General features: G+C 52.7%; 2 protein-coding genes across 6 annotated transcripts; one reads left to right on the plus strand and one right to left on the minus strand.

Annotated features, from left to right (window-relative positions):
* Window positions 1-801: 801 nt before the first annotated feature.
* TMEM138 (transmembrane protein 138) lies at window positions 802-6,419 on the minus strand. Of its 2 annotated transcripts, none has more exons than XM_090260717.1 (5): window positions 5,972-6,419; window positions 4,128-4,395; window positions 2,877-3,048; window positions 1,646-1,721; window positions 802-1,388 (listed from the first exon to the last, which is right to left on the minus strand). In XM_090260717.1, the coding sequence occupies exons 2-5, from the start codon at window positions 4,253-4,255 to the stop codon at window positions 1,276-1,278; spliced, it is 489 nt and encodes a 162-aa protein (XP_090116843.1). In that variant the 5' UTR covers window positions 4,256-4,395; window positions 5,972-6,419; the 3' UTR covers window positions 802-1,275. The 2 variants fall into 2 exon arrangements, with proteins under 2 accessions (XP_090116843.1, XP_090116849.1); XM_090260723.1 differs by having other exon boundaries at window positions 4,128-4,213; window positions 5,972-6,418.
* Window positions 6,420-6,476: 57 nt separating this feature from the next.
* CYB561A3 (cytochrome b561 family member A3) lies at window positions 6,477-13,971 on the plus strand. 4 transcript variants are annotated; one of them, XM_090260705.1, is made up of 7 exons: window positions 6,477-6,632; window positions 9,013-9,119; window positions 9,645-9,785; window positions 10,288-10,486; window positions 11,840-12,048; window positions 12,565-12,719; window positions 13,208-13,971. In XM_090260705.1, exons 4-7 carry the CDS (start codon window positions 10,303-10,305, stop codon window positions 13,506-13,508), a joined length of 849 nt encoding a protein of 282 aa, XP_090116831.1. In that variant the 5' UTR covers window positions 6,477-6,632; window positions 9,013-9,119; window positions 9,645-9,785; window positions 10,288-10,302; the 3' UTR covers window positions 13,509-13,971. The 4 variants fall into 4 exon arrangements, with proteins under 4 accessions (XP_090116831.1, XP_090116819.1, XP_090116825.1 ...); XM_090260693.1 differs by lacking the exon at window positions 9,645-9,785; XM_090260699.1 differs by lacking the exon at window positions 9,645-9,785 and having other exon boundaries at window positions 6,477-6,583.
* Window positions 13,972-15,573: the final 1,602 nt, after the last annotated feature.

Here is a 15,573-nt window from a genome sequence, read left to right on the forward strand (position 1 = left end):
TGACCCTTCACAGATGATGTTCATTAACCCTTATGCTAAAGTTTCTATGAATAACAAGTTCCATACAGCAACTTTCTGGTGAGTAGACTGACAATGAATGGCCCTTCCTGTATCCACCCCTTTGGCCAGGAAACTTTAGTGCTTTGCTTTCTCCTTCTGACTCCGGGCATAGCTGCATGACCTGCTTTGACCAATGACAATCTAAGAGACACCATACAAGCAGAGGCCTGAAATGGAATTGCACACTGGGGCTTTGAACAGGCCCAGACTAATCATGGATGGGGTCATGTGAACCTGAGCTGAACAACTCAGTCATTCCACTGAGGCCAGCCTAGGTTAGCCAGGAGCCAAGGGTCCCAAGATCATCACAAGCTGCCTGGCTGACCCACAGCTGACCAGAGACACATGAACAAGTCCTACAGAAGTCACCCAAACCCAGCCAGATGGCCTGAACCCCAAGACTCAAGAGCCACATGACTTTATTATTATATGCTACTGAAGTCTGCTGGTGGTTTGTCACATGTTACTCTGGCAGTAGAAAACTGATACTATGGGCACGTGAATTTAAAAAAGTTCATTTGCCGAAACAGGCTAAGGAGCATTCTTACTCTTCTGAGGGCAGTTTAGGGCTCTGACAGGGACCGAGTGTGAATAAAGCACACAAGTCTGGAACTCTTGAATTTCTGCGTAATGGGACTCAATAAATTTTATCTGTATTTGCTTTGTGGCTCCATCTGCCCACTGGGTCAAGGACTTGGCATCTCTTAACCATGAAGAGATCTAGACAGACAGACTCCACCATTTATGGAAAAAAGTCAATTTATTCCTATTTATAAAATGTAACAAGAAAAGTGCCTTGAGTATAAAATCTAAATGTCCAAGGCGTGATCAGTCAGAAGCACAGAAACATCCTCTCCGTGTGGTTTGGTCCTTAGTGTGTGTGCAGAGTGCAGGGCCAGGGGCTCCTGGGCCGGGCTAAGGGGAAAGTTCCCCAAAGATAAAGCCACAGAGCCCTCCGAGGAAGAGGGGACAGAAAGGAGAAGGGGCAGCACTGAGACAGGAGGCCAGGGAGGGATTATGTACACTCTGAGTCTGTATTGGGGAACACTTTCATTTGCAAGAAGGAGGACTGTCCTTCCTGGCTGGGCAACACAAATGGCCCGAGCCTGTCCTAGGAGAGCCAAGCTCCTCCTGGAGCGTGGGGCCAACTGCCCCCGTGCAGAACCACAAGTGTGGCTTCTGTCAGGAAGGAAAGGCACCCATCAGGGTGGCACGTCACCTTCGGACTTGCACGAACTCCTTGCGCAGCCACACCGAGTCCTGGTAGAAGCGAGGGTCGCCCAGCCTCACGGCTGTCCGTTTGTAGAAGTAGCAGTACAGCACTGCCGCTGCGGACGGTAAGCGGAAAAGAAGCCTCAGGGAGCTCCCGAGTATTTGTTTCAGGGAAGAACCTAAGCTAAGGAGGCTGAGGGGCCCTGCCTCATGATTTCCCAGTGGCTCCCAGCGAGGCAGAGGGCAATAATCTCGGCTGTCCCTCCCGTCCCGTCCCATGCAGCTGTGATGGGCTGGCAAGCCAGCACTAAGGCCCTCGGCACCAGAGCCACAAGGGGACCACAGTGAGGCCTGTGACCGCCCTGGTCCTTACCTAGCCTCTGGAATACAAACAGCGTCTGAAGTCCATCTGTCCAGACAAAGCGATTAGAGTCTTTCCAGCGTAAGTTCTGCAGGAGACAGGAGCAGACAGGGAAAGGTCAACGGCCAGGTGAGGCCCTAACACCCGCCACTAGGTTAGTTGCAGAGATGCCACTTAATTTAAACTCGGCTAATCTCACCCTTCTTTCTTTCCACATTCCCAAGATGTGTTTCTTAAAGGCGCCTCAAGTTCCCCCCTTGTTTCTTTTGCTGTAAAGCAAATGTCCTTTTAACCTTAAAGGAGGAAGTTTGACCTAAGCTATTTATATCTTTCACTCTGTAGCCAAGGAGAAATGATACACATTATCTCTGTCTTGCCTTGAAAATCTCAGGCTGAGCTCTAGTCAGACAAAGGCTCCGTGCACTCAGGGTTTAATCAGATTACCGGCTTTAAGAACAAAGCCAGGACCTATTTTGGCTCCAGGAACCAGACAGAGACAATCTTCCTTAGGAAGCACCAAGTGACTTTGGCATTGCTCTGCTTCTTTCCTGACAGCTCTCCTTCTCCCCAGGGAATCACAGGGACAACCTAACGGAAGATGCAGTCCGAGCAGGTGGCTTTAGTACAGGAATCACTAGAGAACCCCGAGCTTTCAACGCGTTCCATCAAAACGAGGACTTGAGAAACACACGAGGTACCCAAATGGATGGAAGAGTCTGTGAAGCAGAAGAAACCTGAAACCATGAAAAGTGGATCTGCTGTGAGGCCTGTCTCAGTACCAGAGGGCGGCACCTTGAGGGCTGGCCTCCCAGTGTAGGTGATGAGTTGCAACGGAGGCACGAAGCTCAAAAAGGCAAGCAGCAGTCCTGCTTGGCCATTTCCCTTGGGACACTGAGGCCTGCCTGTAAGTGCCCTGTATCAACACCCACCCAAACAACTAATGATGAAACAGGTTCGACTTCCCGCGTCAGCCCAGGTAGACCTGTTCGGGGCAAAGGTGAACCGAATGTTCCAGAAGTATCCCTTGACTCTTGGATAAGGCTGTTCTTCAACACACAGGCTGGGGCAAGGGTACCTTAGGAAACGCACATACTGAGCTCCAGGCCAGACCACATTCATTTCACTTTTTTTTTTTTTTTTATCATCAAGGATTCTGTGAGATGTACAAGGACGATGCTGGGTTCCCAGAGAAGAGATATTCCTAGTCCTTTAGAGATTCAGAAATTCACAGTTCCACTCTTACCATGACCCAGACATGAAGGGAGATGCTGAGGGCGAAGTACACAGCTGTCAGGATGATGGTTCCTTTGAACTTATGGAAGAGGAGGTTGACCAGGCCAGCCTGGAAGACGAAGGTGTTGAAGAACATGAGGAAGATGATGATGATGTTGAAGAGGATTGCAATATCCTGGATGCTGCAGACATACAAAACAAAGTAGAGCCAAATGGAGGGCCGTGAGGACCCAAGAGCTGGCCCTACGTCCTCAGGAGCACCATGTGCTCTGTGCTTCCCTGTGATAAAGTCCCCCTAAATCCCCAATGGGGCAGCATGTGCTTCGGGCCCCAAAAGGCCTGAAGCTAAAACTACCCACTGGCCCCATCAGTTGAGCTGCAGCCCACAGACAAGGCTTCCTGCTCTGACACTCTTACCACCTGCTAGGCACTTGTGAGGAGCAGCTACTTTCCTCCCTGTGTCCAGAAAATGCCAGCCCTGCCTGTCACACCGCCTGGTTCTATAAGACGTTTTCATCTAGCATGACAGCAATGCACTTCCTCTGACCTCTGCTGATGCCTTAGTGCCATTCCAGTCTCAGTGCAAGTGTCCCCTCTTCAGAAAGCCTTTTCTTTAGCCTTGTGTCCTAACGTAGCCCTTCCCTCCCTTCCGCAGCTGCTTTATATCCGTTGTAGGACATTTATTACTATTTGAAATGATGTTTTTGTTGTTTTTTTAAATGTATTCATTGTCTCCCTCCACTAGACTGGAAACCCCATCAGAGCAGGAACTTGTCAGATTGACCCCTGCAACTGGCAGGCCCGTGAGTACTTGTGAAGTGACAAACGACCACGTCTAAGGCTGTGGATTTTTGTCTGGAACTTGCCTCATGGAGTCTCTATAAATTATTTTGAGGGAAAATGCCAATAGCTTCGATCTTATGAGATTCATATTTTTATTAATATGATTACCCTTTCAACCTGCCATTTTGCAATCCTCATTCACAGTAGTGTAAGACAGTATTTCTGCTCACAGATGTAGAAAATGATAGGGTTAGCAGTCTGACCCTCATTTTCAATGTGAACTGCTCCCTGTATCCCGAACCCTTGTCAGAAGTAAATAAAAACAGGACCTGTGACATGGCTATGTACCCCAGGACAATGTGATGAATTTCTTTCTTCCTAACATTGTTCTATTACTAACTTCAAAATGCAAGATCATGACTGTCAAGGCCTTCAGACTGCGTGGGTGTAGCTGTCCAGTCCCACCCACTGAACTCACATGAAGAGCACCAGCTGGATGACAGGGGCCGTGCGGAGTAGCTCCGAGAAGGAATTGACAAAGAGGTCATAGGACAGCAGCAGGAACTGCAGGGAGAGCACCAGGCTGTAGTTAGTGGTCTGGAGCATCTTCCTTCTGCTCTCGTGGGCCCCCAAGGGCACATTCCACAGTTCCCCAGAAAACAGCTTCTGACTCTCTCCCCAGTGGTGAGGAAGAAGCGTCTAGTTCCTCAGAATCAGAGCTGCTGCTTTTGCTCTAAAACAAGAGCCTGTTGAAGCAAAAAAAATAAAATTAAAAATTAATAAATTTTTACTGATGACCTATTATGTGCCAGGCACCATTCTAGGTGCTTGGAACACATCAGTGAACAAAGCCCCCACCAAAAACCCCCAACTAGTCACTCCTTACAGGAACCCTCACCCTCAAGTCTTTCCATGCTAGAAACCTTCTAAACTCAAGAGCACTTTCTAACCACTTTTGAGCCCAAAGGAATCTAGGAGTACTACAGAGAGTGACTGTCCGGTCACGTGATAATACCGATTCTAATACTGCAGTACCAAACCTTTACATGTCACTTACAACGTGCCTGGGACTAGTCTAAGCACTAATATTATTTAAACCTTACAATAACCACATAAAGTAGAAGATACACTATTCCTCTCCCCATTTTACAGGTGGGACAATTGAGGTCCGAAGAGATGAAATAATTTGTCCAAGGTCACATTGCTAGTAAGTGGGGCAGAGCTGGGATTCAGATGCAGGCAGTCTGGGTCCAGAGTCTGCTCTTAACGATTGCACGAAGCTGTCTCTCGCATTACTGATAGGCTGATATGCATAACTAGGCGGGGGAAATGTTGGCGCAGAAGTGGGAAGTGGTGGAGGCAGAAAACGCTGAGAGGAAACAGTGCTCTCCTGCAAAACCGTATGTGTAAGATTATGGGAGCAACACAGTGGGCACCAGGCAAGGGAAGCCGGGCCTGTATTTCCATATATTACAAGACCCAGAAGTTATCTGGGGGGTGTCCAGTGACCCCCTCCAGCTGGATTCCATTTAGAAACAAATTTCAAAATGCTTCGAGGTGCCAGAGATTGAGATTAAGTTAACATGTAACATGTTTTACAGTTTACGAACTCTTTTCATATTTATTACTTTATTTAATCCTACGCCCAGCTCGAGCAGTAGCTGTTATTACGCATATAATCCCCATTTTACACGGAGGCTCTGAGAGGTTAAGGAACCTCGCCCACGTCATCTGGTGAAGTTCCGCCAGGGTGGATGTATGAACGTGGTTTCTCTGAGCCGAACTTCCTCATTCATCAAATATTGACACATCACGTACATGCCAGCACCGTGATCAACGTTTCAACTCAGATAATTCCCTCTAACCCTCGCAACTACTCCTCGCAACTACTATTCTTTCGTGGGAAAGAATTATCCCCATCCTACAGGCAGGGGCACAGGTTCAGAGTTCAAGTCATCCCTCCGGATCGAGTATACATTACTCGGTGTGACACCCACGCCCGTGCCCCTAACCACTACTTCGCAGGCCACCAGAGGGCCGCTGTGCTGGTCCGTTACACGGAACCGCCCACCGCCACCTCTGCGGGAAAGATGAGCTTCTCCTCCGGTTCAGGGCGGCGGTGATTCGCAAGGTAATGAAGCGGTCTTCACATTTCGTCCACCACCGCCTGCCGCGTTCCCTTTGTCCCCAGGGCACTTTCCCCCCTACTTTCCCAAATCTACTTTAAAATGGGGCTGCTTTTGGCAAGAAGCCAACACCAAAACAATAACAAAAATTCGGACTCCTGCACTCCCTTATCGACTAATCATCAAGCACTCTCACCTGAAAACCCCAACGTCGGTTGTCATGGGGACACCGTCCTGGCTTCCGGAAACCGATTTAAATTCCGGAAGTAGGTGGCGGAGTGGGGCACCTCGGCTGCGGTGCTACCCGCTGGTCCTCGGCTTTCTCTCCGCGCTCTACGGACAGCCGGGTTGCCCTGTTTGGGCCCCCGCTTTCCTGGGCCCGCCCCTCCCCGGGCCCTGCCAGCTGCTGACCAAGGCCTGCCCGGTTTGCGCGTGGCTTTGCCGAGGGTCAGCGCTTGACGGGCGGCTTCGCGTCGGCCCAAACGTTTCCGCTTCCACAGAATGGGGAGTAGGGACAGGGCAGACCGCGACGGCGTTGCTGGCCTCTGGGGCCCGGGGCTTGGGGATAAAACGCCCGCGGAAGAAGTGGGGCTGCAATCAGCCGCGTGGCGCGCTACGAGCGGGCGACTGCGAACTTCATTTCCCAAGCGGCCGCGCGCGCGCCACCGGAAGTGTCACGAGCCTTTAAAGGGCGAAGTGGCTCCCGCCGGTCCATTCTGGGGCGGCGGAGGTGTGAGGTGCGTGCGGCTTTCTCAGGATCAATTCACCAAAGAACCGCGGGAACGGCGGCGGGCGCCGGGTGGCAGAGGCGGGTCTCGGAGACCCTAACCCCCGCTGCGTCCCACTGTGGTTCGGGGGTGAGAAAGAACCTGGGCTGGGAGTTCTGGGACCTGGGTTCGAGTGCTGCCTCCGCTGCTACCTCGCTTCGCACTGTCGCGACCCCTCGCTCGGCCTCAGTTTCCTCTTTTAGGAAGTGGACACCGGTCTCCGTGCCCTTCCTCCTGCCGGTGGTGGTTGTAACGGCGCGCGATCTCTTCAGAAGTCGCAGTCAGCTGGTGGAACGTCTCGCTTTAATTTTCAACGAGGGTTGGCTGGGACCTCCTTGGTGCCAGCGGAGGAGTCGGATTGGCCGGGCGCTGGTCCAAATGGTTCTCGGGACACCTGAGCCGGACCAGAGCGCAGTCTGAAGGGCGGGCCTGTGATCACTCCCGTGCTAATAAAGGAGGGCTTTGCTTATCGCCCCCCTGACTGGGATTTAGGTCCTGACTCTACAGGAGCCGCGCTCGGACGAGAGGGGTCCTTGAGGCCGAGAGGGAGGGACCGCGACTCCTGTACCGGTTCCGCTGCTCACCGTGGCCAGGGCCCGTTCCTTCTTTGGGCCCCAGTATTTTTGAGTTTAGGACTTGAGAGCCTGGATTCCTTCCCGAAGCCCGCGCCGTTCATCTGGGAAGGGAGAGCAACAAAATGACTTTTTTCTTTCCATCTATTTATGAAAGTAACATTGTAAGAGTTTGAAATAGAGCCTTTTCCTAAGTCTTAAAGGCCGAACGGGAAACACCTGTTGCACTCGCTTCGTTGCACTTTACAGCTGTTGGCCGTTTCTTTTTTACAAAAGAAGGCAAGAGCCTCCACCAGCGAAAAGAGGACCACTGGCTTTCTTGCGATGCTCGCTTACCGCTGTGGTCTGCAAGCAAACCCACAGCATCTCCCAAGGTGTGCGTGCGCCCATTCCCTATCCCAGGGCCTGATCTGTTTTCCTGCAGCCCGGGAGCATCCTTTCTGCCTCTGCGATGAGAGGGTCAGGCCGGGGAGCGGACCCCTTAGATCAGGGTCGACAGGCTTCACCCACAGGCCACAGCTGGCTCTCCTGCCTGGCTTTCACGTTTTGAAATGGTTGAAAAGAAATGAACAGGGTCCTGTTTTGTGACGTGTGAAAGTGACATGCAGCTAGAATTTTAGTGTCCGTGAATGAAGTTTCTTTGGAGCCCGCCTGTATCCATTTGTGCGGGGATCGTCCCTGGCGGCTCTTGCTCTGCATCAGCAGAGTTGATGACGTGGTTGTGACAGAGACTGCGTGGCCTGCAGAGACTGAAATGCCACCGTGGCCCTTCCCAGAAGAGTCGCCGGACTTCTTAGAATGGGGCCCCACACAGCGAGGGCGGAGTGGGAGACACTCCGTAGTGAGCACCTCCTGAAATCGGCACCACCTGCTCTCACGTAAACGAGAGGACATTTTTAGCATTTGGGGTGCAACTTTCACGACATTCTTCCCTTTTCTCTGCTTTTGTGCTCTTATTTCGGGCAGAGGGAGGGCTCCTCCGTGTACTGGGAGCAGTGTAACATTTCAGACCTCTGGCAGGAAAGTCCCCATTGTCGTTCCCGGGCTGTCTCAGGGCCTTAACCCAGGCGCTCTTCCAGGGGAGTGGCTCCAGCCCCTTCTGGGTTCTATTTTCGTTCTCCCTTTAACACAGGAAAACATACTGATAGTAGATATTGTTGGATGATGGAGCCTCCTGACCAAGAGGTCCTTCATGCTGACTTAACACTTCCCTGGGGGTTAGAGGGTTTTAGGTGACCGAACATCTGGTGATCTGAAGCTTCCTTTGCCCCTTGCAGGAACTAAGGGGACAGCTCTGAATTCGGTAGCTGAGGCACGACGCTTCTGGAAGCTGACAGCATGATTTTCTCCTTCCAGCCTCATGGAGGCTTGTTCCCCCCCCCCCCCCCAAGACCTTTATCAGAGATTATTGCCAACTGGGATCACCGCATGAGCGCTCAGTGTCCTTGTTTCTGGTTAGGTGGACGCCGGGCATGGAGAGAGCTGGCCTGGCTTAGAGTCAGGGCCACTGAGGCCTGGGCGGCACGGGGGCCACGAGCTTCAGGTTTTTGTTAGTTAGGATGGAATGTTGTGACAATACTAAGAAAAGGATAATACTTACCTTTGACAATGTCCTCACATACATTTTCTCACTTGACCTGACAACTGGTGGTCAAGGAAAAAACACGGGCCCTGAAGCCAAACAGATAAGGGTTTGAAACTCGCTGCCCACTTACTGGGTCTCAGTGCCGGCTACTTAATCTTTCTGTGCCTTAGTTTCCTCACCTATAACATGGGGAAGATAACTCCTCACAGGGTTATTAGGAGGAATTAATGGCATCATGTGTATAAGGTTCCAAGGTGGTGTCTGCTCAAAGCTGTCACTGAATCACATTCTTACTGCCATGCCTTTCTTCCAGTGGAGAAGACTGAGTCCTGCCAGCATTCAGGGATCTTTTCAAGGTGCCTCACTTCATAAGAGTTAGAGCCCAGGCCCCACTCTGTCAGCCGGCCACTCGGTGTAAAGGTAAGGCATCAAGTGTTTTAGCTCCTTGGGAATTCTTGGCTACTTTAGGGGTCTCCTCTTTTCCCTGTTAGCTGGTTCACGTCCAGGGACGTCAACCGCAGGAAGCCACAGTGTCGCCTTCTTGGTGTGAGTCCACGGGAGGGTGCGATTTCCTTGAGAACTGGACCCATGGTCCCCACACCTTAGCCGAAAGCCTGGCAGTCCTGTGACTGCACTTGCCTGCTAACCCTTATGCCCTGGCCCAGCTTCCAGGGGCAGCTGCTCCGGAGGCCTGGGCATTCTCCATGCCTGAAACCAGAGTTTTTGAGTTTATCAAAATAACTCCATTTCATTCAGTATCAATGAGATGCTGTAGGAACTTAACTCTTGTTTATACCAATTCACCTGTGGTAAAATCGGTTTCATTATACATCTTCCACCACGGTTCCAAGAACCTACCGATGACATTCAGTGAGTCATGTCGCCTCTTGCTTTCTAGACCATGAGTTCTTGCTTCCTCTTTTTTCCTCTGGACTTTCCCCACAGGAAGAGAAAGCAGAAGTCTCAGGCCTGGGGAACAGCTGAGGGCCACCACCGAATTCGAGGTGTAGAGTGTGGGGAGCCGAGCGAAAGCCTTATCTTACCTTCCCCATTGGGAGGCTTTGCCCCACAGAGTTCACCATCTGGGTGAGAACTTTTCTGCACAAGTGGGAGCCCAGAGGGCTTCTTCCTGGCTGGCCTAATAGTGTGTTTGGTCCTTGTTGATTATGGTTTTGCCTCCTGATGTCAGAAGTGAGGGTCTGGGCACTTGTGTGATCTAGCCTGGATTTTGATTCCTGTCCCTTCTTTTCTGTGAGGAGGTAATTCTTTACCATCTATTCCTATGAGGGGAGATTAATCCCAGGGCTCTGGGCCCAGAGCCTTGGCATCAGGCCACATCAGAGGAGACACCTCTCAGGGCCAGCTCCGGGCCTGGCTGGGTGTACTGTGTGCTGGGGTAGATCCTCAGTCACTGTCCCTAACCAGAGATCAGGCTCACCCAGCCATCAAGGCCTCATGGGGGTGGTGCCTGGTCTAATGGTGGGGGAACTGAAACAAAAAGTAACCACCCTTCAGACCAAGAGCAAGGTCCATAGCTGGTACACGGGGTGCACCTGAGGCAGCAGAGCCATGTGATTGTTGCTTCTAGAAGTGCCTGACCAGAATGGCCGTGGGATGGTTTTACCTGTCTGTCCTGGCGCTGTCGGCCCTGGGCTTGATGTGCATCCTGTTTACCGTCTATTGGATGCAGAGCTGGCATGGTGGCTTTGCCTGGGATGGTACCATACTCACGTTCAACTGCCACCCGGTGCTCATGGTTGCTGGCATGGTGGTGGTCTACAGTGCTGGTGAGTATGAGGTCAGGGTGGGAGATGCACAGGGGCCCAGGCCTGGGGGAGCAGAGCAGACGAGGGTTGGTTTTTGTCACTGTTGGGTTCACGGTTGTGGTGGTTGGGTGGGTTGGTCCATCTTTGGTGTCACTTGGAGGAAGAAGTAGTGAGAATGAGGGCATCTGAGAAGGGGCAGCCTCACAGATACGCTATGTCGGGGGCGGTCAAAATTTTTCTTGTTCTTTTCTTTTTTTTAAAGATTTTATTATTTATTTTTAGAAAGAGGGGAAGGGAGGGAGAAAGAGAAACATCAACGTGTGAGACATATATTGACCGGTTGCCTCTTGCATGCCCGCAGCTGGGGACCTGGCCCGCAGCCCAGGCGTGTGCCCTGACTGGGAACTGGACTGGCAACCTTTGGTTTGCAGCTGCTACTCAGTCCACTGATCCACACCAGCCAGGGCAAAATTTTTCTATAAAGGGCCAGGTAGTAAATATATGAGGCTTTTCAGGCCGTGTAGGCTGTGTTGCAACTACTCAGCTCTGCTGCTGTATTGGGAGAGCAGCCATAGACAACAGGAAAATGCATGCATGGCTGTGCTCCAATAAAACTTTACTTACAGAAGCAGGTGGTGGGCTGGAATTGGCCTGTGAGCTGTATTTTGCCACCCCTGCTCTGAGGAGCAGGAGGTTGAAGCCTCTGATGGCAGAGTGGACCCTTACATAAGGGTTCTGGTTACTCCTGCCAGACCCATCTGTGCCCCAAGCACTCAGAGCTGGGCCGTGGGGCCCTGGAGAGCCTCCTTTTCCTCACTTGTTAAATGGGAATGATGTTGCCATTGATAATAGCTTACCGGGTGTACTTCAGACATGTCATCCCATTTTGTTCTTATAAGAAGCTCTTTTGTTATTCCCATTCTACAGATGAGGAAACCGAGACTTAGAAGATGCCAAAGAGCTAAGAGGCAGAGCCAGGATTTGGACGTAGGTTATCTAACCTTGCAGCCTGTGGTCTTGATAACTAAGCTCATTGTGAGAATTCAGTTAGGTAGGATAATGAGCGACATTGCTCTTTAACCTGCAGAACCACACACGAGCCACCTTTATTATCGTAATGACAGAAGGGCAGGTCTAAGGAACGCCCTCCTCCCTTTTTATCACTGTCCCTTCTCTCCCCACTTCATGGCTGGCTGGTGTCCCAGAAACGATGCCAGGATAGAAGACGCTGAGAAATTGGCATCAGTGTCCTAGGATTTCCTTGTTTCCTCTCTGGGAGGCGGCGTGGGGCCATGTCAGGCCAATCCCCGTCCTGTGTGGTGAGCACGAGGGGAAGAGGCCAAGTCCAAGCCCTGGGACTGCTCTCTCCCGCAGCGTCACTGGTGTACCGCCTGCCCCAGTCCTGGGTGGGGCCCAAGCTGCCCTGGAAAATTGCCCATGCGTCCCTGCATCTGATGGCCTTCATCCTGACTGTGCTGGGGCTGGTGGCCGTCTTTAAATATCATAACAATTACAACATCGCCAACCTCTACTCTCTGCACAGCTGGTTGGGCATCACCACCGTCTTCCTCTTCGCCTGCCAGGTGGGTGCTCTCCAGCCTCCTTTGGGTTCCCACTGCGGGATGGCAGCCATGGGCTCTGGTTGGGGCTTCACTTGCATCAGCGCCAAATATTCCCTCTGCTCGTTGCCTGGAGGTGGCCTTTGCAGGGCACACCCTGTAGAATGGGCAGTTTATAGGGCCCTGGGAGATCGGTGGTTCCCGCACTCACCCTGTTCCTGCCCATCTGTATTCCAGAGTGCTCTGAGCAAGGGACTTTTATGAGCCAGGACCGGAAAGGAGCAGAGACAAACAGGGTGGCTTTGTTTGCGGGAGAGTGGGGTTGTAGCTAAGCATTTCATGACAGGTTCTTGTTTGTGTAAGAGAAGCAGACAGACCACCTTGAGCAAGCTTGGTGGTGCTGGGGCAGTTCCTGGTGGAAGGTTTGAGCTGGGAAGGAAGGGAGAAGATACACTGTCTGGTAGGAGGCGCTGGTGAGATGGGAATGACCTGGAGTGGCTTTGGTCACACAGGGTCAGGCACTCCTCCCTGTGTCCGCAGTGGCTCCTGGGCTTTGCCGCCTTCCTGCTGCCCTGGGCGTCCCTGTGGCTGCGCAGTCTCCTTAAACCTGTCCACGTCTTCTTTGGGGCCTCCATCCTCTCTCTGGCCGTTGCATCTGTCATTTCCGGCATCAATGAAAAGCTTTTCTTCAGCTTGTGAGTGGGATGGGTCCCAGCTCTAAGGTGGAGGGGAAAGAATAGTCTTCCAAAGATGCGCCCTGTGATCATTGGACCCATCTCAGGGGGTGCGGGGGCTTTGGGGTTGGGCTCATTCCTGATCAGGAAGCTACTGAGATTGGTAAATTGGTAAACTGGTCAGTGGGTATTTCTCCAGCTTGAAATGAACTTAGCACCTACTGTGTGTCCAACTATTCTAAGCACCTTAAATGTAATCCTCTGATTGCGCTACAACATTGATACGTTGTCACTGCCACTTACAAATGGGAGACCCGAGGCAGAGTTCCCTCATAAGTAAGAAGCATTCGCAGATATTTGTTGTGGCCGGGACTTAGAAAGTATGTCAGCATTCCGGGTCCCAGGTCCTGGGGAGCTTTCTCACCCTCGGTTAGTGGCACTGATCCTCCCACTGGGCAACAATAGCTGGAAAAGGCTCTCAAGGGCCCACATTGTTTCATCATCTTCAGGAAAAATGCCACCAAGCCGTACTCCCGCCTGCCCGGCGAGGCTGTCCTTGCCAACAGCGCCGGGATGCTGGTGGTGGTCTTTGGGCTGCTGGTGCTCTACATCCTTCAGGCTTCATCTTGGAAGCGCCCAGAAGTGGGGATCACGACCGAAGGACAGGTACGGGGTCCTGGTCTCCCAGGTCGGGTCGGGGTAGGGCTGGGTCCAGAGAAGGCTCTCCAGGAAAGGCATAGGCCTGACCAGGAAGAGACTAAGCCAGCAAGGCCGTGGGAAACCAAGCGGCTAGGATGTGGGGCTGGGTGAGCTGCTGGGAAGCTCTGTGTCAGGCAGCCCGTCCCGGCCGCCACAGCAGATGTCTCCTGGGGCCTGTCCCCTGGGAGAAGACGGGGGCTACTCCCCTCCCCGAATTCTTATGGTTTCTGAGGGGAAGCATGGCCTTCTCTTCCCCAGGGGAGGCCTGGAGCATGAGGAGGGGTGTCGGAACTTCTACTTTTCCAGCTTTGGGGCTAGTCTAGTGGGACGGGAGCTTCTCTAGCAGGTGCTTGGCGACAGGTTGAGTGCCTGGAGCAGGTTGTGCCTGTTCCCGGCCACTCAGGCACCCGAGGGCGGGGTGAGCTGGGGTGTGTATCAGGCTGGGACTACCGTGTCGCTGGGGGTCTGTACAACTGCTCAGCTGGTGTGATGCCTACAGGTCAAGGGCCACTTTGACATATGCCATTGACCCCTGTGCGTCTGCCTGTCTTTGCAGCCCCTGTTGCGTGAGAGAGAGTGACACAGGAAGGGCTCCCGGGAGCAGTCCCCTGAGACGTTCTGCTGTTCCTGGGCTCCCGTCTGTTTTGTCAAGACTTGCTTTGGACTCTAGGCCCCAACCTCTCCCTCCCTCCGTGTTGGGCCTGCTCTCTGCACCGACTTGTTGTCCGCGGTGTTTCTTGGTGGCTTTGGCTCCTGCACCCCTTCTCGGCATTGGCTTCTGAAGTCCTCCATTTACACAGGCCCTTCCTGCCCTGGCTGCTCACACCGCTCCTGCTCTCTGGCTGAGGTCAAGCTGATTTCCCCTTTAGACTCCTCGGGATGTGGTAGGAAACCCCAGCAGCTCAGATGAGCCGGACTCAAGTGCAATCTGCAATGTGAAAAGCGGGGGAGGTGGCGTGCCCCTCAGCTTCCTTGAATGCGTGCATTTCATTTAGGCGCCCGCCATGGGGTGGCAGGCTTCCTCGGCTCTGTCACCTCTACCTGGCCCTCCTGGACATGAGGCTGGGTGGGGACATCAGGAGGTGGTGGAAGGGGAAGGGGAGAGTGGCAGAGCAGCTTCTGCAGAGAGGCAGCTGAGGCGCTGGCCGCTCATCTCACGTGCCTTCTGTATCTGCGCCCACTGTGGCCGTGTGGCTCTACCTCTTCTAGCTGCTACTGTAGCGAGGCCTGGGTCCTGGCCTGTCCCTGTGACTTACGTGCCCGTCACTGTCCAGCAGCCCAGTGAGCCCTGGGAGCCTGTTGTCCCAGCTGTCCCAACAGGGATGAGTAGCAGGGGTGCCCCAGACTACCTTTACTTTCCTTCGCCAGATTAGGGTTTCCCTGCCTGTCCCCTCTCTGGCAGGGCCCTAGCTCAGCTGTTGTCACATTCCAGCCCACACCACATGCCGAAGTGTGCTTTGTACGCAGCAGAGCCTGGGAGCCACGGCCACCTTCAAAGGTGTTTTTGCTGAGCATCAGTGCATCACCTGCCTCCCATGATGGCTCCTCACATGGCCAAACCCTGTCTTGTGCGCCAAGCGAGTGCGAGCTGTAGCTCTTTCCCTGGGGAGGACCCGGTGAGGAGGGAAGAGTCTGGCTCCTCTCCTACGTGTTGGCGCAGTGGCTTTTCCTGCCCCCTCCAGATGAGCCCTGCTGGGTCTCAGGTGCCACACTGCTGTGCCTAGATCACAGGCACTGTGACAACTGGGGTTCAGAGTGTGGCTTCTCTCTGGCCAGTGGCAATGAGGCTGACAGGCCACCATAACCCCACGTGGCCAGATGCTAGTAGGCTGGCTGACTGAACCTCTCTGGTGGCTAAGGCTTCAGAGCCATCGGGTTGACTCCCAGGTACCTTGGTCACATGGTAGGTCACATGAGTAGTCATTTCCATTGTTTATGAAACCTGATTTTCATTAAATATGATTTTTTAAGAATCAAAGCCTTTTTTTTTTTTTTTTTTTTGCTGAGATGTGGTTAAATGAGCTCTGGGCAATGTATACAAGTCTCAGGACAGCTCTGACCCTAAGTAAGACCTTAAGAAGGACAAGCCGGAAGTCACCAAAGATCCACGATTGTCTTCCTGGAGTCACATGCTACTCCTGTTATGTGTGGATGTCCCTAACATTGAATGGCCTTT

Source organism: Furipterus horrens, unplaced genomic scaffold, assembly GCF_987537825.1.
Source record: "Furipterus horrens unplaced genomic scaffold, mFurHor1.1.pri manual_scaffold_2, whole genome shotgun sequence".
Lineage (NCBI taxonomy): Eukaryota > Metazoa > Chordata > Mammalia > Chiroptera > Furipteridae > Furipterus > Furipterus horrens.